At 43.1% G+C, this 26,044-nt stretch overlaps 1 protein-coding gene across 6 annotated transcripts in view; it reads right to left on the bottom strand.

The window, feature by feature from the left end:
* The window catches only part of alpha-Man-IIa (alpha-mannosidase 2), an 86,413-nt gene that overhangs the window by 4,966 nt on the left and 55,403 nt on the right, over positions 1-26,044 (bottom strand). For 5 of the 6 annotated variants that reach the window (XM_089548487.1, XM_089548486.1, XM_089548484.1 and 2 more), the window contains exons 10-23: positions 23,950-24,152; positions 22,992-23,177; positions 22,415-22,529; positions 19,651-19,724; positions 17,556-17,718; positions 15,396-15,526; positions 15,110-15,206; positions 11,918-12,043; positions 11,365-11,476; positions 10,901-11,037; positions 10,151-10,292; positions 5,990-6,123; positions 2,206-2,426; positions 989-1,081 (exon numbers count right to left, since the gene is read on the bottom strand). In XM_089548487.1, coding sequence (XP_089404613.1) covers positions 989-1,081; positions 2,206-2,426; positions 5,990-6,123; positions 10,151-10,292; positions 10,901-11,037; positions 11,365-11,476; positions 11,918-12,043; positions 15,110-15,206; positions 15,396-15,526; positions 17,556-17,718; positions 19,651-19,724; positions 22,415-22,529; positions 22,992-23,177; positions 23,950-24,152 — 1,934 coding nt within the window. The remainder of the gene's footprint in view (positions 1-988; positions 1,082-2,205; positions 2,427-5,989; positions 6,124-10,150; positions 10,293-10,900; positions 11,038-11,364; positions 11,477-11,917; positions 12,044-15,109; positions 15,207-15,395; positions 15,527-17,555; positions 17,719-19,650; positions 19,725-22,414; positions 22,530-22,991; positions 23,178-23,949; positions 24,153-26,044) is intronic. The other variant, XM_089548488.1, reaches the window with a different exon arrangement.

Raw genomic sequence — 26,044 nt, 5'->3', positions numbered from 1 at the left:
CATGACAGTATGCATATCTCCTCAAAGTTACACTGGATTTCTGCATGCCTTAGAACCAAGGCTCTTTACAAAACACCCAAGGGAGATTGCGAATCTTTCATGGATTGCCCCCAACTCTCACAAAAGGTAGCAATGAAACAATGAAATGCGGCACTTTTGTTTTTTTTTACATGCAATGCAGCCACAAACTGACATTTTCACAAATACAAGTGCAGGATGACATGGTTGCTTTATTTTTCTTTTTTTTTTTTTTGCCAGCAGAGCAAAGCTCGTACATAATGACATTCTGAATGTCTCTCTCATTTATACTTGAAGGTGTTCAAACTAAAATTTGAAGGAGGCAATAAATTCAGCACGAAGGAAAGCAGTGCAGGCTAGACAAGTGGGGCCATTACCAAATGCCACTACAGGACTTGCTCAGTACATTCCCAATTACGAGCCCTCTGTGCATTGCTTTCATTCGTCAATTTAAAAGTTATTGTGATTGCTACGATCACAATAAATTGCCAAATAACTTTTGGCTTGAATAGGAGATGCATGAAAGATGAGAGGAGCCCAATGAAAAAAAAAAACAGACATCATATCAAACATCAGCTCCAGCTTTGTGAATGCTTTGATCTAGCTCTTATAATATTTTTTTGATATTGCTTAATTAGCATGTCAAGACTAATATCACAGAAGCAAGACAAAGCAGATGAAGTCTGAATGAATCAAAACGTTAGATAATGACCCAATGATGAACAAACATGCATAAGGACAAAGAAGCATTAAGCAAAATAAAAACGAAATGTATCTGCTTTTTTCTGCACGCCAAAATTGCTACACAGACAAGTCCAAGTTGTGAAGGAATCAAACTACTATGTTTACATTTCATACTGCAGTGGAAAAGAGCACTGATTATGAAAAAAAAATCTTTCCACTAACACCTGCGCTGCCTAAAACACACAACTGCATTGCGAAGACAACTTGGACAAGATCATGAAATTACTTTTTTTCACAGAACGGAGCCGTGGAACCAAGAAACACGGACAGAATGTAGCACAGTGAAGTAGAAAAGAGACCTGGCCTTGAGATAGGTGTCCTGCACAGAGCAATCACAATATGCTGATTGCAAGGTGGTTGTTCACTGGTGCAATATGCTGTAGCGTTTCAACGGGCCATACAGTAATATAGCAGCGATTCAACAAAACTTTACTACCAATGCAGCACAAATCCCGTGAATGGGCCCTTGATGTGCTCTATGATGCACACTTCATGGTTTTTTATCTGCTTTCAATGATCCATTTAGCTCATTGGATTCTGAAGATAATGTACAGCTGCAGACTGAAGTGAATGAAACACAATGCTGCATTTAAACTCTACTCAAACGTTGTCCATAGGGGAATGGGACTTATTGCACACAAAGTGTGAAAGCACAGATGATAAAAGTGCGCCCCAATGCACCCTTGAATGTTTCTTTCAGCTGGAATTGGTACAAACGCAGCTAGAATGGGAGTGCATGCTCTGTTTACTTCTAGGGCGCATAGAAGGTCAAAGTAAAAGCATTTTTGTCACATGTCTACTTCTACTGCTGCTTCTGAGCACCCGTGCCCCTTTGGTATGAGGCAACAAGAGTGGCAGAGAGGACTTTTATGGAGGATAGCAGACATGAGCTGATCTTCTTTGAAACAGAGTAAAATAGCACACAAACAAACAGAGCAAATGAGACTAACAGCGCTGCTGTTGTCGTCTATAATCTATTTGTCTGTGTGCAACTTTTGTGCTGCTTGAAAAGAAGTGGTAACACGACCACTGCATCGCATCCCTGCAAGGTATTTAACCCTTACTGGGTGTGCTGCTTTGGGCAGTTAAAAGTTTAGTGCTTTTAAGTCAGTAGGTCAATAGGTCAGACACGTCAAGGCTTAACATGGCTTACATGACATGTTAGTTGGGGACCTGCACCAGGCACATGCTATGTGTGACATGTAATTGCAAAAGCATCAGCGAAGCATATAAGCATGCTTATTCAAAACCTCTGCTTTTGCAAGTCTCTCAGGCAATCCCACCACATGTTCTGCAGAGTTATGACCTCCAAAACATGTCACTGTTTTGAGTAAAGAAGAGTAAGCTACAGCAAAGGGTAAACTTATGGCTAATGTGCAACTGAACACAGCCTGCCCACTAGCCTGGGGGAAGAAGAAGAAGAAAGGAAAAGTGGGGACTTACTTGGTGCCCGCTGTGGGTGAGTGGGGTAGGGCCAGTGTACGCAGATTCATGAGGTGCAAATCACAGGGCAGGGGCCCCCCCAGGGGTGTGAAGGAGCTCTTGAGGGGCGGGTCGGACATACGCTGCGGCCGACTGTGGATCAACGTGAACAGTGGGTGCAGCAGGCTGAGGGACGCCTGGTGTGCCAGCAGGGATGGGTGGTTGATCGTCGGTGTCTCCTTCTGTCCGAAGAAAGTGGGAGAGGAAACACTTTTATAATCCTATGTACTTTTTAAAAAAGGGGTGAAAGTAAGGTGCACTGACACAATTTTAACAGAGCACCAACATACAGTAAAGCAGTCTCTCGGCAAGAGCACGACTGCGACTATCAAGCACGCTGATGGCTACGCAGCCGTTATCCAGTATTCTCTGACACAAAGGTTTTTGCGAAGTACAAGAGCCGGAGCACCTAGAAGTTGCTGCAAGCACATAGGTCAGCAAGAAGGTCAGTAGAAATATCAGTGAACAGCCCACTCTATCACTGGAAAAAGAGATCAGATTCCTGAACACCTTGAGTAGATGATGGTGCTTTTGTGGTTTTGTGGTAGGCACAGTCTAATCTCGATACAAATTAAGAACTTATTTGAGTCACATGGGGCATAAACTAAAGGAAGAATAATCACGATAGGCTGATCGTAGCAGCAGACACAATGGACTCTGCTGTGTGGGTAATCATATTTAAGGGGGGACACTGGTCTTGAAAAGAAAATTTTATTAATTTAGTCATGGTTATGAAATTTTCAGGGCACATGTATTTTTGTGCGCTGATTCTAGATATGTCATTTAATTTCATGTAAAACAATTCCTTGAGCACTTATGCACGTTTTATGCAAGTATTTTGTGGAGAGTTTTGAAGAAAATTTGCTGCAGGAAACTCACTGAAATGTATGCCATTGGGTTCTCTTGACACCAAGGAATACAATAAGGGTAAAATTATCATCCTGGCTATCATAGAACTGGAGTAATAGGGTACTGAAGCTGCCACTTCAGAAACATGAATACACACTTTCCTTCTCATTTCTGAAGCGACAACTTCAAAACTCTATAACTCAAGTTCTATGATAGGCAGGAAGACAATTTCACCCTTATTGTATTCCTTGGTGTCAAGAGAACCCAATGGCATACATTTCAGCAAGTTTCCTGCAGCAAATTTTCTTCAAAACTCTCCGCAAAATACTAGCATAAAAAGTGCATAAGTGCTCAAGGAATTGTTTTGCATGAAATTAAATGGCACATTTAGAATCAGCACACAAGAATACACATGCCCTGAAGATTTCGTAACTGTGACTTCATTAATAAAAATTTTTTTTTCAAGACCAGTGTCCCCCCTTAAGATGTGTCAGCATGCGCTAAACCGTTCATGCTTATGTGGCTGCTTAGCACTGAGGAAAGGTGGAGGACCTGCGGTGGGCTGTCATACGCTGGCACAACATGCACTGGCCCCACAGCTGCAAAAATAAACTATTTTCCCTCCGCAGAACAGAATAAACACAGAAAATGGGAGAGAAAAATGGGAGTGACATAGCGCATGCTTCAGACAAGTGAAAGACTAGCTTGTGCCAGGAACCTAGAGCTTTGGGTTGCCATGCCAGTGTCTTAATAGGTGAAACATGGAGTGTTAACTCCTATGTATACACATGCAACAGCAGTGTCGAGATACTACTATGCTCAAGGCAGTAACGTGAATGGGTGCCATACGATTAATGGCATGCAGTTGCTTGTTGCTGGGCCATAGGCAAGCCCCAGCACCACAGTGCTTTGTGGACCAGAGTAACTGGCTGAGCAGCCTGTTCAAATTAGCGGGGATTTCTCAAGAAAATGCACATGAATTTGGTGGGACTGAAGGCTCAGTATGCACGAGCCAGAAGTTAAAATGACAGAGCATGATTAACAAGATTCCACTGTGTTTATTTTTTAATTTTGTTTGACTTGGTAACCTACAGGGAAAAGCTTGTTAGGAAGAATTTGTTTTGTGGCTCCTTCAAATAAAAATTCAGCTGAGAGTGAGCACTTATATTGTCTACTTCTTTTTTTGATGCTTTTTTACAATATGCAACTGTGCCAAAGCACTCAAGCGGCCATGCTATCTTTTATTTTCACAAATCCATGCTTATCATGAAACAACAGCACCTTAAGAAATCTAGAAAGCTATTTTACAAGACCCTTGATTGTTAAGTGAGGTAAATCCTGTGTTGCGAAAGTCGACATTCCAGTGAAATAGGTATTGTCGAATTCAGGGTGCAACTGTAAGCATCATAAGCATCAATACTTTCCCACTGACTGACACTTAACTAGGCAACTACCAGCCAATATGAACGCAGAGTCTACTACGACAGCACTATCTGACATGACTGTCAAGCGTTGCAGTCTGAACAATGCCATATTATGTGTGCCAATCAGAGATGTGTCTTCTTTTCTCTCCCATAAAATAAGCAACTATGAGTAAAATAAGGAATTCTGAACAGAGTCTGTGAATTAAAACTGCTCTTTCTAATTTACTTTGCAGTGCTTACAATCCACTATTCACTATTTCCCTTGGGTGCCAGCTACTTCATGGCCTGCTATTTAAAGCTATGTATTCTCATGTCCTGAAATGCATTTTTTTAGCAAGACAAGCCTCCCTCTCTATTAGGACATCGGACTGGAGGCAGTGTAAGTAGTTGGCACAGAAAGCAAAGTGTGGTGCCGTGACATGACTGCATTTACAAATGACCAAGATGAAACATGGGTGTGCTGTACTAATTTGCACACATGCAAATTAACTTCAAGCACAGCAACATGCTCTATTTACTTTTTGTGCTGCCTGTACATTTTAGAGCTGCCAGAGGGCAGTGCCATTGTTACACAGCACTTGTTGATGGCCTTTCCAGGAAAGGCGCCTTATCTCACAAAAGGAGTAAAACTGTGGCACACTAAATGCTGTTAAAGAGTGTCTGACGAATTAGGCAGACTACCTCTTTTAGCTGTTGCACCTGGAATTTTCAATTCCTGTTACTTTCACCGTAAAAGAAGTACCAACAGCCCTTCTTGTCAGCAGTTGCAGATTCTGTTTCTCTGGACACTCGTGGTTTCGCCTACACCTTTACACTGCCTCCAGGTTTGAGTGAAAAAATAAAAATAAATGCTGCAGAAAAGCAAAACTAGACATAATTTATCTGTAAGATGGTTGTAAACGTCATCAGGTGCTTCATTTTCCTCTTGTACACACTGAGTTTTAGCATGCTACATGGTGCCGACTGCAGCTTCTTCAGGTTTCAAAGGTGAAGCGCCACCTTTAACTTAAAGAGAAAATGCTGCAAATGCGCACCATTTCAGCAACATAGGTTCTCAATAACGTACTTCCTGAATTTTAAACACTACTGGTTCTGGACCCCTCTCACTGCTATCTTTTGTAGGTGTATTGCAGTTGGGGTAAATTAGCAGCAGGATGCCTTTCTTGCTTTACACAATAACTATTTAATAACAAACTTACAACAACAGCTGTTACACGTGCCTATACACTGTGCAGTACATGCTTCTTTTTCTGCATCTCCCCCCTCAGGGTTGATAGACAAGCCAGCTTTATCGCTTATGCATGCTCATTGTGCACCTCTTATGGGTACCTCGCACGGGCAACTTACATGGTGCCTAGAATATCAATAATTTCTGAGGCACCCATGTCAAACGGGTGCAAGAAAGCTGGAACCAAGAGAACTACTGTCCTTCTGGCCATCCAAAGGCTGCCCAGCAAAGCAATACCACCGACCTGAGATTCTGCCGCGAACTTCTCTACCAGGATCCTGAACTGGCTTGGCGTCCTGAGGTTATCCAAGACACCCTGCTGCAAGCCACGCTTGTCATCCTGGTTGAGTCGTCGATCCAAGAAAATATCCACCATTCCTGCACGAGCAGAGACAAGCCACCATGATTAGCAATGTGACATAAGAGCAATGAAGGTTGGTTGGTTTATGGGGTTTAACGTCCCAAAGCGACTCAGGCTATGAGAGACGCCGTAGTGGAGGGCTCCGGAAATTTCGACCACCTGGGGTTCTTTAACGTGCACCGACATCGCACAGTACACGGGCCTCTAGAATTTCGCCTCCATCGAAATTCAACCGCCGCGGCCGGGATCGAACCCGTGTCTTTCAGGTCAGCAGCCGAGCACCATAACCATTGAGCCACCGCGGCGGCAGAGCAATGAAGGATTAGCACTCTAAAAGATGGCTGTCTGGTTTCGTGGATGGATTAGAGTGCTAGAGCAATGAAGGATTAGCACTCTAAAAGATGGCTGTCTGGTTTCGTGGATGGATTAGAGTGCTAGAGCAATGAAGGATTAGCACTCAAGTGCGTTTTAGACTCAAGTTACAGACATGTTGGACACTACAGTACCTCAAAAGGGCATACCTATAAAATTGAAACCTATTTACAAGGACAAACATCAATCCTGACTGCTGTTATTTACCATGGCTTCAAAGGGCACTGAAGACAAATTGAAGTTGGCCTGCATCGACAGATTACCACATTCTAAAAAAAAAAAGCTACTTATACAGATGTCACCGTCACTAGCTGATTTTGCAAGTGAGCTGTGAGCATGGAAACAGTTTTTTGGGCGTGGATCCCAGAAGCTAGGTTACACCACCACTGAAATCAAAATAGTGATTACGGACTCCTTTTTGATGTAGACTTCACGAGTTTAAACCAAGTGATAGTAGAAATCTTAAAGGAAATTTTTTCACTAATAAATGTGTCTTTTGCTTAGACAAACGTCCACATAGACAGAAAGAGCCTAGGAATAAATTTTTACTCAGAGGAAAAATTGGACAGAGTTGCTGTCAGCGTCCCTTTAATGAAAAGAAACACTTTGGCATTTTTGCACTCAGTTCAAACAAGCAATTACTTTATTTTTTTCAAAGCATCACTGAAATGTTTTCCCACTGTACCTGGAAACTATGAAAGAAGGACCTCAGGAAAATATCTCTTACATATCAATATACCTTAATGCACAAGAAGCCAATAGTCAGATAGTGATAGGAAATTAGCTCAAATCTTGAAAATCTAGGTACTTATAAAAGGTCAGTGTCAAAATATTAAAGGGATACTGACCCAAACTTTTGGAGCTGCTCTTTTATATATAAACAAGAGCTTGACTGCTAAAATTGATAAATGCAACAAGGATTTTAGCAAAAAAAGACGGATAACACATTTTTTTTCGCAATTTGTTGCCGCATCGTTGCACCTGGCGGCCGCCTGTGGAAGCTGCGACTAAACGGCATTACACCCGCGCGCGCCCACCGTTTCCGCAGGAGCACGACTGCCATCGCTACTAGCGGTTGTCATCTGCTCACGGCGTACACAGATATGTCAAAATGTTAATTGATGCTGTCTGCATACAATAACCGTATGCACGCTTACCTACGCTAAATGCAGCTATTTTTTTCGGACTTTACGCCATCTAACATTCTTACTTTTAAAACAGAGGCACGACAATGTTTAGACTAGTGGCGCCATCTAGTGGTTAGAAGGGGAACCATGGTTGTCAACAAACCAACGCCCCTCATAAGCCTAAAGGGGGCAGAATCGTCACTCTAAATAAAAAATAAAGCAAACTGATTACTCGTACGTTTTCTTATGGGCAACAGGAGACGAAGCGAAAGACCAGTGGCCCATTTCTGGCCATTGAACGCGCTGAAGAAGGCAGTAACAACGACGAATGCAGTCCAAAACGAGGCGTCATGCATCGAAGGGCGCCGCCATATTTGCCGCCGCGGGATGTCATGACGTCACGCTCTTCACCTCGCGCCGGCTGGGAGGGCTTGGCGTGCGTGCTCATAAAACATTGAAAATAAAACCATCATCTGAAAAATATGCGCAGTGACGACTAGACTTTGGTGTAATCACATTCTGAGAATATATTTTCAGCTTTTTTGTTTAAGATTTTGCTTCGGTATCCCTTTAAAATCAGATTACAGCCAAATTATTACAAACTTACTTCCACCATTACTTCCACCATTGTGTGCTCCGCAGTTTCAGCTGCACCGTGAATGGTTCTACATGCTTTGAAAATCAGTGTTTCTTCCCACAAATTGTTTTGAATTTTAAAAAAATTTAGGGAAAAACACTTTCCGCATAAATCTGGCAAAGATTCCACAGTCGCAGATACACATTATAGTAATAATCTCAGTGGATCAGAACGAAACCAAATGAAATACAGTATAATCTCGTTACTACGAACCTCAAATTAACGAATTTTTCATATTTACGAACTTTTTCAAAATCCCCGCCAAAATATCTATATTTTCAATGTAAAAATATTTCACTACTACGAATTTCAAAATACCGTACATTTCAGAATAACGAGCATAATTTATTTGCCCATCTGTTATAAGTGCACCTCATTATTACGAACTTACCCTGGAGAAGTGAGCCAACTCCTCGAGAGGCACACGCTCACAGCTAATCTCCAAGGGCAGGCATCCGATACAATCCAGTCCAATCCGAAGCCGCCTCGCAACCGGAAGTTGGCTCGTCTCTCCTCCTGTGTTTTTTTTCTCCCACGGTGTGCATGTGACTACCTCCGCGCTTTTCTTTCTTTGTGTGCGGCTGCCGTGAACGCGAGGCCTAGTCGTTTCTCGCCGCTGCGTGTTGACTGTGCTGACGGTGAATTCTGCGGGCGCCAGCGTCAAGATGAAGCGACGGCAGTTCACGCTTAAGGAAACACATCGTTGCTCCAACCCTTGGATCAGGGGATTATAAAATGTGTAAAAACAGTTTCGGAAGCGCCTAGTGCAGCGCTGTTAAACCTTCGGCTCGGACTCCCGACAGCCATAAATGCCCGCTGGGCTGCCGAAATGGTAACTGGGGTGTGGTGGAACGTAAAGGCCTCGACCATCAACAACTGCTGGAGGAAAGCTTGCCTTGTGAAATCACCGCTTCACACAGAAGACTGCGATGACGCTGATAGCACGGATGACAGTGCAAAAGAGATGCGGACTGAAGCCACTGAGAAACTCTCTGTAGACTCTTCTGTAACTTTTGTCGACTACGCTGACGTCAGCAGAGCTGACTGTAGAAGACATTGTGAGCAGCGTTCGCGAGTATGAAGAGCACGGCGAATAAAATGAACTGGACGACGATGCCGACTCGCCGCCTGCAGACCAAGCGGACGAACCTGTGTCTAGTGCGAGGTTCTTGCATCCATAGGCAAACTTCGCACATTCATCGGACGTTGTAGCGATGTGCCTGATTCTGTGCACCAAAAAGTTGACGTTGAGTTCGTCCTGGGACGCCTGTGTCGCACCAGCCAGAATCACGGATTTCTTCAAATAAACGAGCGCTGAACCTCTCGTTTGCGCTCCTGTTTAAAAATTACATAGCTTGTCGTGTGCCCTTCCTGAAAGTACAGTATTTTCATTGTCCAGTAATACTACTACATTTTTTCGCGAGTCTTTCGTTATTACGATATTTCAAAATAACGAACCATTATTCGCGACCGCGCGAAGTTCGTTGTATAGAGATTTCACTGTAATAGCCTTTGAACACACACGCTCCTTTTAAATCTTGCCCAATTTGCTTGCCTTAAATACCTATGTTCCACAGGTTAGCGCAATATAAAATATACACGCAACTGAAGTAAACCTGACGTACTGTTTTGGCTTCTATTTGCATACATGCAACTTTTAGTCTAGAATCAGGCTTTGTGGGCAGCAATTTTTTATACACAGCTGAAACCCGGCCCACACTGAAGATGAGGATGCGATATTCCTGTGCCTGAAGGAATATAACCATTAGTGCATACTTGCAAAGACATAGCAGTTTCTGGGATGAATAGATGCGGCCTCCTTTGCTACTAAGATCCCGATCCAAACTACTAAAATGCTATACGTATGCTGACTAACGAACACTCTGCACTGTCTACAGTGGGCCTTACCAGTGTACAGGCTGGTGGTGCCAAGTGGTTGGCCGGACAGGACCGAGAGCCTCGTGTTGTTGTCTTGAATGAACATCATGCTGGGCATCGGATAGACATTGCCTTGCAGAGTTAACTTCGCTAAGGTGTGCCTTTTCGTCATCTAGAGAAAACAATAGAAGAGGAACTGTCATGTTTCAGCAGTACATGCGAAATAAGAACAAGCAAAATCAAATGAAAAAGAGAAAGAGAGCACACAAATCAGTGGAGTAAGCATCGGTTCAGTTCACAGGAAAAGTGGAGACATACTGCTACGAAACAAGGACCACACTAGTGATCCAGAGGACTCGGCCCTTGCAATCATTAACAGTGTCTGTAATAAATGATCAGCACTTTCAGGAACAACCTTTAGGCTTTTTAAGATAAATGGCAGGTGTCCAGCGTCTGGTGTAGCCTCAGTAAAGTTGCCCATATTAGTCCTCCCCATTATAAGTCCACTTCTTTCAACCACATACTAACTGTAGCCCAAATATCAGAAAATCAACTCAAACAAGCAAAGAAAGATACACAAACCACTTTGATAACAGGAAACAGAAAATGCATGAAAGTAAACATCTTAGATGCAGTAAACACTCAAATTCATTAGCAGTGTCTGTTCACTTTTCCGCTACTGATGCCTTCAGTGCCACTCAAAAGCTGGCATGCAATCATCTGGACGAGCACACAAGGACAAGAACGACACGCTGACAATGCTCAGAATGAAACACGAACCAGCAGTCCGTTGACATCTGTGTAGAATTCAGGCCCCACATTGTGGACACTTGTCTTGAAACGCATGACCAATTCTTCATTAACGGATTTTGTTATGTCCACTATATTTTGGATGTCCAAGCCAACTCCATCGATGCCTAGAAAAGAAAATAAAGCAGACAAAGAAAGCCATTGTGGTTTCATAATTTTCTCCAATCGCATATCTATACTGAAATCACTAAGGTACAGTCTTTGTCAAAAGCTTAGAGCCCAGGGGGTTTACTTCTTAGCCTTGCAGTGGGACTCCTGAAGCATTCTGGGAAGTCCTACCCATTGGAGGAGGCAGAACCAGAAATCTTCATACCCAGAGGAAATTTGGAGCGCTGGAGATGCATCACGAACCACAGAGTGAGACTCAGAAGCAAACCCCCTGGGCTCCAAACTTTTGACAAAGGCTGTACATAGACAAAAGCTTGCAGACAAACCTGGGGAATTTTTGATCCTGACAGAAAAGTCAACGCATGGCAGGAACACCATGACCTCAGTGTAAAGCACACCCTCAGTGACCCGTATGTAGGGTGGGTCGTAAACCAGATCCTGAAAATAAGGAGACACATAAGCTAGTATCCTTAACAAGACATCAATTCAGTGCAACGAAAAAATTGGCCCTCTTGCAGTTAACTATAAATTTCTTCATCGTCAAGAGGTGTTTCTTGCTTTTTTTTTTTTATAAAAAAACTTAGAGAATAAATTTGTTTCTCGCACCACAGCACTTGAATTTAGGATCCCGATCAAATGTGGTGATGTAAAGGATTAGGCCATAAAAAACGCCAATAAAGAAGGTAGAAAGACAGGCAGTGAAGCTGATGTGAAGCCCAAAATAACCATCCCATGTTGCTTTATAATGCAAGTCAGATCATTTTTGACCATTTTTGACCATTTTTGACATTTTTGATCATTTTTGACCATTGTACTGTAGTTTTTATCTAAGTCAGATAGTCAGTCAGAAAATAAACATAAAAAAAAGTGCATAAATACCTTGGCCTTCTCATCAGGAAGAAAGAGGTAGGCTCCACTGCGATCCCTGTTCTTGGGACGAGTGCCATATTTCACGAAGCCAGACTCAATGTCTAAACTGATGTTTTGATCCTTCACTAGTACATGCTGGAAAAAAAAAACAGTTTTCCGTGTTCACAGTCCAATATATTTCCAATATAGGTTAACTGACTACGCAGCAGTCTCAACCCCCTTTTATCACCAAAACGATAAGGCATTTCCCTGTGCTAAAAGCGCCCAGTTATTAATATGCCTAGCATGAGGAATTACGCAAGGGATTATTCATGACTCTAGCAAAACAGTACTCGTGGCAAAACAACCACTGCTCCTATTTAGTTCTCTTTGAACACAGAGTAACTGAAACAAATGTGAGAATAACAATTGATAACAGCACAAACAAACTATCTAACAGCAGATACAGTGCTAGCAGAACACTACCTAGATAACAACCCATGCTAAAAATGAGAACAAAAGTGATTATCAGTAAGGGTGCGCAAATGTCAAATTTTCAGTTATGAAGCAAATATGAGCAATAAGATTGGTAGCAACCTGAATATTTCCGACCAGTATAAAGACAGTATAAATTTAAAAAAAAATCACAAAACAAAAGTACAGAAGCATGCATCATATACTAAATACATCACATTTTGCTTGTTAACAGTATAATTTAAAGTACCTATGAGGGTCTACTAGGGAACCGAGGGGCACTGAAGGTAACTTCATCCAATTTTTATTCTTAGTAAAAATTGATTCTATGACCTGCCGCGGTGGTTCAGTGGTTAGGGCACTCAGCTACCAAGCCAGAGTACTCGGTTTCGAACGCGACCACGGCGGCCGCGTTTCCTTGGAGGCGAAACGCAAAAAGGCACCTGTGTGCTGTGGGATGTCAGTGCACATTAGATATCCCCAGGTGGTCAAAATTATTCCAGAGCCCTCCACTACAGCACCTCTTTCTTCCTTTCACAATCCTTTGAGTAGCACAATTGTGCTCCATGAAAAAATAATGATGTCACAGTTTGATTTAATGCTTTCATGGAAAAGCAGCTCATTGAATCCTGCCATGAAGCACTGTGACATGACAGGTTGCTATTGGTGGGTCATGACAGCGCATCGCTGGCAAAACGCAACATGTCAAAGTCACTAAACGGATTAAGAATGGCAGTGTGGGCTACAGAACAAATGGGCTAAACCCTTTCACACTCCCTCAACGCACGTAAAGACAGAGCACTGGGTGCGGGATACTGTAGCAAACGCGATGTTGTCAATAAAACAAAGTCAGCTCAGCCCTCAGTTCTGTTGCACAACAGTTCTGTCGCACAACAGTTCTGTCGCACAACAGTTCTGTCGCACAACAGTTCTGTCGCACAACAGTTCTGTCGCACAACAGCTCTGTCGCACAACAGCTCTGTCGCACAACAGTTCTGTCGAATAAGAGTTCTGTCGCACAACAGTTCTGTCGCCCAGCAAGCTCCACAATGAGCCTAGATGTCACTGCAGATCGAAGGTGCGAAAATGAAACTACACGAGAGGGAGAGCACACAGGCAACACTGCCAGTAGGCTGGCTCTGAGGTTTTGTTCCAGTAGTCCACTCTTTTCTTGTCCCCTGTAGCTCAAAACGCATAGTTCGTAGATTCTAAACGAAAATTCTGCAGTATTAAAGGGACACTGAGGAGAGCGCTATTAATATTTTTTTTATAGTAAAATCCGATAGTTCGGCATGTCATGGCTTTGTTGCCACTTGGCCGGCAGCGAAAGATGCATTTATTTCTAAGAAATTTGGATTCGAAGTTGAAAAAGTTTTTCCCGCCGCTCTGATTCAAACTTGGGATTCGTCTATGACGACAGAGGACTAAGAGACGTGAAACATGACGTGCACATGACGTAACGCAGACTCCGTGATTTCTGGCTGCCAGAAGTGCGGCCTAGCAGCAGCCGAAAAGAAAGCTACCGCCGGCCGCACGTTGAAGGCATCTATCGGCTATTCCGGCCGTCGCTACAGTCGCTTCGATTACGTTTGAACTGGCGTTTTGCCAGCGTTACGATGGATCTCGTTCTCGAAGTCGTCAACGAAGTTCTCGCAAATAGACACCTTTAGCATACTGTGTACCTTGTTACCGCTAGCGGAATACCGGGAGCCCGGCTACCGCCGGAAAACAGGCGCTGATTTGTCCCGATGCTTCAGGAGCGCGCGTAGCAGCCCGGCACGTGGCGCCATCTGGCGACGTCAAGGAGATTTGCGCATGCATTGGCTGCGCCTCAGTGATGCACGGTTTCTCGGTTCCTGGTGTTGCTAGAACCATTCGTTCTAGCAACACTGGTTTGTTCTATGATCTCATCACGCTTGTACTTGCGAGTTTGGCCTGTGGCGGCGATACCTGTATTTTGGTTCTTGCTCTTTTCTACGTTACAAGAGCTTTGTTGTCAGTATGAGTGGCGTTTTTGTAATCAGGAGCTGGTATTCTGTCGATACAAGCCAACTTCAATTTCTCCTCAGTGTCCCTTTAAAGCATTCACTGGTTGCAGTTTTGCCTGTATCTCTACGATCTGCAAGTCTATTTCCGTGATCAGGGCAATCAAAAATGATGTCGGCACTGATCCTACGAGGGAAAAACAAGTTAAGCGATGTGGCAAGGACGAGCTGTCATAACTGGTGAGCGCTGTTTAAAAATGCGGTGGCGTTCAGTCGTGAATTCAGGTGAACTCGTTTCCGAATGTTTAGGAGGTCCAAACAATTTGAATAGCAAAAGTGTGATGCAAATCGAATCAAATAACGAATAATGCTCGTAGTTGCAAATATTCACACACCCCAAGAATTATTAGACCTTAAAAAATGTGGTGATTGAAGTTAGTTCATTTGTTGAGCGGTCACAAGTGCCAAATAAATGTTGCTGTGCTCAGCAGGTGTGCATAACTATCAGTGCTCCGCCTGTTTAGTATGTAAGAAAAATGTATGGTTGGAGGTGCCTAGGACACACAAGAGTTTACAGAAAAGTTTAAAGAGCAAAGAAAAATAAACAAAAGAAGAATATTTTCACATTCCACAAATGTTCACGCCGTGTCTGTAAAAGTGCCCTTGAAAATTGCGGCAATAATAACAGGCAATTATTACCAAAGTTGCTATAAATTAACCTGAAAAATGAAAAGCACGGCTGCATAGTAAGTGAGTTAGTCACCTTCAGCATTCCCGTAGAGGGTGAAAATGTAGCAGCCAGGTACGGTGTTTGTATCCGAAAGTCCTCCCTTGAATCAGAGCGTGATATAGGAAAATATCTACAGGGGACAAAAGGCAACAGGTACAGTCCACATGAATACAACAAATAAATGATTAATTGTAAAATCACCAAGGATAATAAAATTTCAAATCATGACCTCACAGAATCAGGGATATGATGCAGTGGAAAAATTACCAATTCTGTGCAAGTCCACATAAAAATACAAGAGAAAATTAGTGCTACTCACAGTGTGTCAGGACATGAGATGGAGTTGTATAGCGTGACAGAAGCACGGAACACCATGCCACTGATTCCCTCAATGTGCTCCACTCGGTACGTGGCCAAGCCAAGGGGTGGAACATCAACCATGAATGACAGCTGGAAACAAATGAACATGCTTGAAATATGACTGTTTACAGTACCAGCAAACACGATTTAGTAACACAGCAGAGCGGCTATTACAGTGATTAAATTACTGTCTAACAGAGAAAGCAGTGCCCAGAAAGTACAATCTGTAGTATAACAAGCCTTTTTACATCTTGTGTCATAATTTGCAAGAACTAGTACAGTACTTCACCCACTCAGCAACATCAGAGGTCTGAGACTTGAGTACAGCAATGAACATGTGTTAACAAGAGTTAAAATGACAAAATAACTTGCTGCGAAATCCAATCAAATTAAGCTACTTTACCATGTAATCTAAGCTGCACATCGTACGTCCAGAACTTTAGTACATAACATGGCATTTCAACCAATAAATGGTTTTCCTCTATTTCCGACATCTTCGCAGAATATACTTTTATCTCTCTGTGTGCATCACTGCAATCATTAAGGAGGATATAGGAAACGGTAGTAGACCCAAATCATGCGTCCATTACGCAGAAAGGCCCTAGAGAGAACATCTTCAAAGTGTATGATAAAGGCAGGAGATATGTTCACAAGCACATTATGATGCCGAGAAAAAAAAAAAGTTGAGCCACACACAAAAAAATATTGTGGCATTTTCTGCCCAAGGCCTTTTTTATATCACTGCATTGTGCTGTATGAACACATCTACTAGCAAAAAACATTGTGGTATTAATGAGCTAGGGAAATACCGATTCATTTACTTTTAACAAGCGCTGTCTAACACCGAAAGATCCCTAAAATAGCTCATGGATAGCTATTTTGCAAATGAGATAGAGGAATTCTTACTGGTTACTTTGAAATAGTACGAAGGTTGAAATACATCTTTTAAGTTAAATTACAGTGGTGGGGAGTCAACTTCCTACAGTCCGTTCAATGTGCATAAGATGACAAAAAAATTATTTTCCCATTTCCAATAACACACATACGAAACATAAGAGAAGATTAAAGTCATAGCTTTCCCTTTACATTGAATGCACTGACTGATGCTTTGCTTTGCTCTAGGGGCTTGAAATGTCACGAAAAGTAATTTTTGCAACTTAGTAACTTACTGTATTTGTTTGAGACAAATTTTTTTGCAAGAAAAAAATTGCTGCTGATTTAGGAGGTGTGTTTATTATGCAGGCTAAATTTACACTTTCAATTAAAATTTTCTTGAATTTTGATAACCAATGCAGGGGATACATTTAGTATGCAAGTTCGTCGTGCAGATAACTACAGTGGTAAATACAATGGTAAATAAATACAGTGGCAAGTGCATCAAACAAAGAATTTTAAAGTTACCACTCACATTTTCAGGCTATATAACCACTAGACACAGGCTTACTGACATTACGTGAGTAAGTATGAAAAACAATTTTCACTGTGGTGAACACTGCCACAGCTTTCTTTCTAGTTGCTGCCACTTCCTGGGATATAGCAGGACCTTTCAATGGTGGGTAATGGGCATATCATCGTCCCAGTATCAGTAAATAGTGGATTGGAGGTATATTTTTTGCAGCCCAAGAGAGGGTTTAACTAACTGGAAGTTAGTACTTAATGCAGACAAAAATTATCTCATGCCACAAAATGCCATAGAGGCAGGCGCCTTCTTTCTTGACTAGTACGTAAACGCTTGTAAATGAAATCCCACGTAATATAAAGCATTTATGACACTTACTTCATTGATCCTGAAGATATCGACAATGTGCACATAATGTTTCAGTTTAGCACACCATACCAGCACCAAAAGTCTTCCAGAAAAAAAAAAAAAATCAACTCCAAAAAAAAGTTTACAGTGCTACAAAACCTGAGTACTGTTCTCCTAATTAAGAACACAGAAGTTAACTACAGCCACATGAAGGCTCGAAACATAGTGAAGCTAATAAAAATTATGGTCAAAGAATGTAACACCAGCACCTTCAGTCATGTCACAAAAGCACGACTTCAAAAAAGCAAAGTTGAAACACTTGGCTCATAAGCATCACAACAGCTGAAAATGCGCCAAGAGCTTTCAACTCACCTCAAACGTGCCCCTAATGAGCTCTTCCCTTTCCCAAATGGGAGACAGCTGGCTGGGCACAACACTTCCGTTGGAGTCAATGACCACGATGGATGCAGTGGAGACTTGAAGGTTCACAATCTCATTCCTTGGCACGGTCAGAGAGTTGTAGAATACAACGTATCTGCGTTGCATGCAGCAAGCAGAAATAATGGACGGTTAGGCACACACTTTCACCATTCACTGGCTTTGGCATTTGAACAGATTTCAGACTGTCATGTTGCTCCTCCTGGATGAACAAAGCTTTGACATTAAACAAAACTGAAAACTGTACACTACTATTTAGCGGTTTTTTGGTTTGAAGCTAATACAGTAGAATCTCGATGATACGAACACGGCTGATATGAATTGCTGGATGATACGAATTTGTAAACTTTCCCAGCCGCAGTGCATTGCGTACAATGGACAGAATTTCGGAGGAGGAGGATAAACTTTATTTCCGCCGACCAATGTATCTGACGGTGTGGGGTTACAGCCCCATCAAGTGGCCATGAGCCCGTGGCTTTAGGAGACTTCTAGGGCTCTTGCCACAACCCGGATCTGTGTGCCCAAGTTGGAACTCAGCAATGCGGCCTCCCACTGGTCTGGATTCGAGAGCTGCAAGCCTAGAGGAGGGGAGTCCCGAGGGCAAGTGCAGAGTATGTGGAATAGAGTGGTACGTTGGCCACATAGTTGACAGGAAGGGGAGTAGACCCCAGGGGGGTATATGCGGGCACATATCGCGGGGTTGGGGAATGTGTTCGTAAGTTCCAAACACCCTCCCACGCCAATAGTGCAGCTGTAAATAAATCCTGTCAGCTGTAAACAGACCGGCATGAATGCATTTCCCGTGGTTCTGCATACGGATCGTTAGTTTTGGGTGATAAATATATTTTTTGCGACCCCGTGAGATTCACATCATTGAGATTCTACTGCAGTGATTTTCTTCAAATAATTTCCAATATTTCTGGCACATAAAAAGGTAACAAACAGCACAACTGGCACTTTCAAAATCATTATTTTCGTAACACACAATGTGAAAAAAAAGAGAGTGCATTAAAGCTTTGACGCACTCATTGTTGTGTTGACTTTCTGCAAAAATGGTCATCGGAACTTGCGGAAGTTGACCTACATGTGGAGCTGATGTAATTGTGGGGTGCAGGACCTATCTGTGGGCCTCCAACTGCTGGTCTTAATTTCGAATGCGTTGTTGCGCAGCTGTTGCTTTTCAGTGGCGACTCCACAGATACCTGCTAAGCTTACACACCGCTTGTCTGCACACTCCATGTGCCTCATGCCAGCTTCCTCTTGTGCTCGCACTGTTGCACTTCATGAGTGAATGTTATGTGGACAATTTCAAGTGCATGTGCTGGTTCTGGCACATGGGAACCAGGGGTAGCATGGGCACAGACATTTGGCAGATACAAATCTGGGCACCATACTTGCGCCTACTGACATCTAAAGCTGCATGTACGTGCACACTGGCTCTGGAATGTGCACGGATGTGCAGGAATGAGGCACGTTCACCTAGAAAGCTTCCATGGAGTTGGGGCTTTGGCTGCACGCACGCTACACTGCCATCCAAGAAGAGGTATGCTGAACCGAAACCCCACAAAGCAGGTGCTCCAGAAACATTATTTGCTCAAGGCAAACACTTCGAAATTTCGGATACCAGACACTTTCACTGAATCGAATACCAAATACTTTTCCATTCGACCAAATATTTGAAATTAAATTATCGAGTATTCACAAAGGCTTATTTTTTAGTGCCCAAGACAGCTTTCATAAATTACGATCTTTCGAGACTGAAAAAGTAAGTAAAACCATTTGCAAATACTGCAGTCAAGCGAGACAAACACGTATCAACAATGACTGAAAATTTCAAATCCCATCGGATTAAGTCTGCAAATCAAATGGCCAGCCATGGCAAAGCTGACACAGAGAAGGAATTTTTCAGTTTCAGGCACAGTAACAGCATCCCACCATGGACACGCTTGGGTCCATGTATGCGAATGAGTTATGCATGAATGTGCACATACAGACAAACTGTTATACACACATCAAATTCCTACTTTACCTGATCCTTCCTTCCCTAGTAAACGTGAGGGGCTGCTTGCGAGGGATCCCATCATATGTTTCCTGAGTGTTATCCTAGAACAAAGCACAGAGCATGGTGTACAGCACAGACATGCTTGAGAAGTAAGGTCTCAAGCTCTTGCCAAAAAATGGTCTGATTTATCCTCTACCCAAGGCTTCCACAAATTTTGTAACATTTAAGAAGAATGGGTAAAGTTCCGGTGCCCTACACAAGCAAGATTTTCGCTCAAAAATACAAATTTCTTTTCAGAATTTGTGCAAGTTTACATGGCCCAAATTCTTGAAACATCTTACTTAACAAAAGTGTATTCTCTCTCTCTCTCACACACACGCACGCACACGCACACACACACAAAACAGGAGGGGGGGGGGGGCTTCAAAAGAACTGCAGACAAGCCAGATTATAATGAACACGGCCGTCACATGCTATTTGTTCATTATATCTGATGTTCACAGTGAATGGACTGGTCATAATAGGGATGAAAACCGAACAGTAGACTTTCTTGGTGCACTGTTCCCACAGTATTCGTAAGTCACAATCAAGATGGCCAAGTTTTGATGCCAGCTGTGATGTCATCCGCGTGGTGATCAACGAAGTGATCAGCACCGTGCTTAGGCCTAGTGCGACACGCGTTAGTGCACTTTTAATTATGGGAGCATACTGCTGCCAGACACAAAATGTTTGCCCGCAAATATGGCCATTTCTGCGCCTACAATGCGAAGATTTCGTAAGGATGCCATCTTTGTTCAGTTATGCTAACTTAACAGATGAGAGCCCTTCAGAGAAGATCATGCCACTGTGATCTTGCAGCACCCACATGCAGCATCAGGCACAGCGGCAATGGCAGCGGAAACCGGTTTTTGCACACACGAAACATTCCCCACTGCCAAAGTTAGTCTAACGTAGAGTCAATTTTTCAGGCAAATAAAGCGCAGAGGTGCTTGGCGAGCTTAACACGGATGCAGTGCAAGAGAAAAGGCCTTTTTGGGAAGCTCCCATACAGTGCTGATTAAGTGAGGAGTTTGGTTTATGGTGGTTTAATGTCCCAAAGTGACTCAGGCTATGAGGGACGGTCTAGTGGAGAGCTTCAGAAATTTCGACCACCTGGGAATCTTTAACGTGCACTGACATCGCACAGTACATAGGCCTCTAGAATTTCGTCTCTATCGAAATTCGACCGCCGCAGCCAGGATCGAACCCGCGTCTTTCAGGTCAGCAGCCGAGTGCCATAACCACTGAGCCACCGCGGTGGCATTTCATGAGGTGTGACCGCCTGCCTGCTCTTGGCTGGAAACCTTACAAGCATGCGGATCTGACGAAGGCGGCGCTCGAGCTCTTTTAGCTTCTTCGTTTCTAAGGAATCATTGATAAGTGTACATGACGCAGCTGAGGACAGGTGCAGCTGATGAACATGCTCTATGTGCAGGATGAGATAGCATCTCTTCCCACAGTTCTGTTCGGGAGCTATAAGATTTCACTTTTTTTCATTCACTGTAAATTTCCAAATTCCTGCGTGTGCAGTGGAACAGGTAGCAGAACCTCATTGATGCATTTTTTTAAATTTGAAGGAAAACGTATGATCTGGATCGCCAAATTTTGAAAAATATAAGCGTTCAATGAGGTGCAGACATTTATTGACAATTTCACTTCATAAAAATGACTGGCACATCTTGGCACAAGATCTGAACAGGTCCTTTTCTAGTTCTTGCAGAATTTAGTCCGCGTTTATGCTGTTCTAAGCGTAGAAGGATTTTCGCAACGCATTGGTTCAATGACGACAACAGCTAAACTAACCAAAGTTTATTCCTCGTCATTTTTTGATGCTTTGCCCCTTTGCACCTAAGTACTGCAGGGAAGCCACTGCGGCGGCTGACTGTTGGAGCACTTTTTTCTGTGTGTTCCCCAGACATGGCCCGCTCGTAAGTAAACGCATCGTTGTAGTTATAGATGCTTTGCCCCCTTGCCCTTATGCAGTTCGAAGATACCTCAGCGTTTCTTCTCTTTATGTCGCGCCCCCGCAAAAACGGCTCTCTCGAATGCTTGTGTGCAGTTTCTATTTTTGTTGTTTTGTTGCTGCTGCTGGTGCTTCGCCTCTTCGCACCCATGCACAGCAGAGAAGCCACAATAGCGAGCGACAGCTGCTGCATTTTAACTCTTGTCATGTGCCCTCATGTTCGGCCCACTGTAACGTTTACAAGTGTGGTTTGTCAATAAAAGTAGTAGCCGGGAAATCATATTATCTGGGAACGTATTAACCGGGAGAAATACAGTAACTCTGAGAAAGTTCCGAGTGCCCAGAAGGTGAGGTTGAACACCAGCAGTGGACACTTTTTTTTCGTGTGTGTGTTCTTTACATAACCCGCACCCTTTCCCTGGTCTTCACACGAAAATCGAAAATACTATCGATGTTCTTGTAGGAACATGATGAAGACCGCACATGGTGTGTTTCGGCAAGTGAGTTCCTGGCACCTGTGTGCTCGCTGGAACCAAATTGTATTCGCAGACATTTGTTCTATTTGAGATTTGGAGGCATAGCCCAAATGTTCATTGTAACAGCTGCATTGTCCCTGCTCGTACTAAGAGAGTGTGGGCCGTTCTAAGCGAGCTTGACTGTATGTTGAGATTGTTGCCTTCTCACTTTACTGATTATCTTCATTAATACTTTGCAAATTGCCATAAATTTAAACACTTAAATAACTGACAAATGTGATAGCAAATTGATAAAGGTGCAACACTAGCTTACCATCTGAAGAACAAAGAGGTCATCTTCAACACCACCATAGGAAGGCACATTGAGAAGCATGTATAAAGCCCCCTTGGTGATAATATCTCTTAGATGCTGCAAGGATTTGAATAACCTAAAAAAAAAAAAGACACCACTCAGAAAAACAAAAATATGGCGAGGAAAGGTCAAACACGCGGAGAAGTTCTCTGAAAGCTTTTGGATATGACTTTTTGGAAAATCAATTCTAAAACGTTGGGCATCACAAAATGCATAAAAATTTCCATGAACTTTTTATGTAGTACAGAAAGATCTTTGCTAATGAATGATTAATGTCACTGAAAAATTAATAACATACAGTAGAATGATTTTTCTGTACACCCTATAGTTGAAATAGATATCTTGGAATTTCTCGTACTATTCAGCTTGGAAAGTATTTGCCGTGCACTCAGACACAAATTAAAACATGATTTGGTGACTAGACAAATGAACTGATGAAATAACTATTAGCAAAAACTATTTCTAATTCACTAAACAGTCAAATGATCAACACAATACTGACTAACAGTTAGCTGAATGGCCGCCGCGCAAGCCTCACCTGACTCCATAATCAACAACCACGATGTTCTTGGCCGTGCCGGTGATGCCGTCATGGTGCTGGAAGAGCCCCAGGTTCCGCCGGGCATAGACTAAGCCATTCATCATGCTGTTGGCCAGTGGCAGGTAGTCATTGCCAATGTAACCCATGCGCGCCCACACGAGAGAGAACAGGATCTCAGCCCCTCTGCAGAAACAATAGGTCGAGAATGAGCTGAAGCAACTAGCATGAAAGAGAAGTGCACAACTACAGTCAATCCCGCTTATATTGAACCCGAAGGAGATTATGAGCTGGATCGATAATCTGATACATCAAAAACGGCCAAAGATAAGCTTACTGGTAACACTGAAGCAAGAATACAGTGTACCCATGCTAGTGGTGCGCTTCCAGCGATGTGCCGCTTGCAGGCTTACCGGTAGAGCACCGCTCTCTCGGCACTGCTAGGCCTAGCTTGCTTTGCATCGAAGCCCACAGCAGACAGTGCTTTGGAACTAGCCTCCACCTACCATAACCGGTCTAATCCTGTCACCACTATACCGTAAACAGAATAATCCAATTAAAGCATACTTCCATATCTGACAAAAAAAAAATATAGCAGTATGAAAATATCTTGCATGTCAAGTTTGTGGTGAATGGCTTAGTAATCAAATTCAGAGTGGGTGTTACGAATGGAAAGTTATTCTGTATTGCAGTTTTACATAGCGTGTAATGTCAGCATTACACTCTCCTTAAGTGGCAGAACTGTGGGTCTGAACTGCCTGACGATTTTGCTCAAAACTGCTTTTAGGAAAATAATGGCCACAAGGATGGTTTGATTTTATATTTGAATAGTTTTAATTTGGTTTTGTCATTTCCCCAAATCTGCTGAATGGTGCCAAGAGGCACTTCATGCTTAATATAAACACAAAGGACAGTTAGTAGTGATAAATACTCTGACACGAGTTCACACAACACTCACCTGAGATGTGCCTCTACAACGCGATCCATGTTCTTGTAGAATGGCCGCGATGTGTAGTAGCCGCTCCAGTAGTTGTCGTCCCTGTCGGCGTAGGTAAAGAAATCGCCGCTCAGCGAAGGAAAGCCCAGTGGCATGTTGCTGCTGTCCACCGAGGACTCGGCCCGTAATGCTGCAAAGTAGTCTTCCAGAGTGCCAAACTGAACCTGTGGAGATCACCACAAAGGAAGAAAGAAAAACTGCTATTCATTTATACATAATAGATATAACAGTCAGCCGCTTTGCAGTAAATGACGCTGCAATTGGCAACACAGTTCAGTGCAAGCACAATGCAATTAAGGGGGCAGACAAAAAATTTACAGCAGTGTTAATGACGCTTATGTCCCGGATATATCGAATTATTGCTTATACTGCACTGTCAGAATATCCCCTTGAATATCCCATGCAAAAGTATAGCAGTGTTGTTAGTGTTTATCAAGCTCCCGTTTAGTGAACATGCAATAATCGAACTGTGTGCCACGCCCCAGCAAGTGGCGCCTCTCCTAATGGCACTACCTTGATCGCTTTTCGCACACGCAGCCGGGCCTTATGCGCGGCCTTAGGCACTTTGCTGGGGGCGCTAGTGTTGCGAAACCACGTGACAAAGTGAACCTGGGGTGTGCTTGAGAGTGGCCTTTGGTCTGGCATGCTCATTTTCAACACAACATTGCTGTCACATGGGAAAGCAGGCAGCCTAGCTGACCGAAGGCTTACAGCGGCTTTCACGTAGCCAGAGTTGCTGTTGAAGGTGATGCAGAAATCAACCGTGCCCTAATTTTATTTGAGATAATATTGCGACCATTGTGTACCGGTAACAGAATTAGGACTCTTATGATCGGTGGTGGCTTCTCCCAAAGCATCTTAAGCTTTGGCTTCAATGCGAAGTGAGCTAGGACCAGCAATACTCAGCAAGCGATGTGCTGCCAGCATCACGGCTGAAAGCCCGCCGCTAGCGTGGGTGCACCGTATTCGCGCTTTCGGGTTAGAGGTAAAGTTATCTGTTGCCATGTTTCATATATCAAATTACCGACATATTCAATTCTTTCGCGACCCCCTTTGAGTTCAATATATCCGGGATTGACTGCACTTCACTGTCATAAAAATTTCGCTCGAGCCTGGAATCCAACTGTGAAACACTAAGCGTACAACAACAAGGCTAAAGATCATTTTGCATTACAAAAAAAAACAAAACAAAAACATCAAGCTTTCAGAAATCAGTCAGCAGGAGCTTGATCTTTTACACTGACAGCCTACTAAACTTTGAACAATTTTTCCCTGTTGCCCAATGCACAGTGTGCTACACCTGCAATGAATACTATTAGAAATAATTACATTGCCTCAAAGTGGTATGCTGTTCGCACCCAAATTTTCAACAGAGTAGCTGCCGTTTCGTGGGTTTTATCAGCCGCTACATTTGGTGACTGCACCTGGTGATAGTCACAGGCACATCAAAATGCCAGTCACCTTTTTGACAATATTTTGCTTTACTTTGCCTGCTTGGGTTGGACGGCAGCACCACTGCGCAGCACTTAGAATCAGGTTACACGTACCCGCAGACAAACAGCACCTCTCAATCTATTTAGGATGAAACAGGAAAGTAATGCCACTTCACAGACCACCATCTAATCCCAGACTCACTTCAGAGTGCCTCACTCACAGCTTCAGTTCACAATGAGCTACAAAAAGTAATCCTACAAAGAAGAAACCCCCCCAAGAAAGATACTGGCTGGACGTCTAACTAGCAGTGTTGCATCACGTACAACCAAATAACCCCTGCCCCCCACCCTACTCTGAAGAAAATGTTGAACAGGGGATATTCAAAATTCCGCAAGTGCGCTTTTCCGCATAACAATGTTGTCCCAAACAAGATGGCCGACCATGCGTTTGCAGGTGAAACAAAGCAAGAAAGATTGGTTTTTTGTTTGATTCTTCCAAAATACGTTTCTTACATTCTATCCGCACCTTTAGCGCCTGTCTTGTAGCCCACGTAGTTCCTTTATAGCGAAGTCGGCCATCTTGTTTGGGGCAACATAGTTATGTGGGAAAGCGCACTTGCGGA

This window comes from Amblyomma mixtum, chromosome 6, assembly GCF_055824585.1.
Source record: "Amblyomma mixtum isolate Tamu chromosome 6, ASM5582458v1, whole genome shotgun sequence".
Lineage (NCBI taxonomy): Eukaryota > Metazoa > Arthropoda > Arachnida > Ixodida > Ixodidae > Amblyomma > Amblyomma mixtum.
The sequence above is the reverse complement of the archived record's forward strand: the minus strand, read 5'-3'. Positions and strand labels throughout refer to the sequence as shown.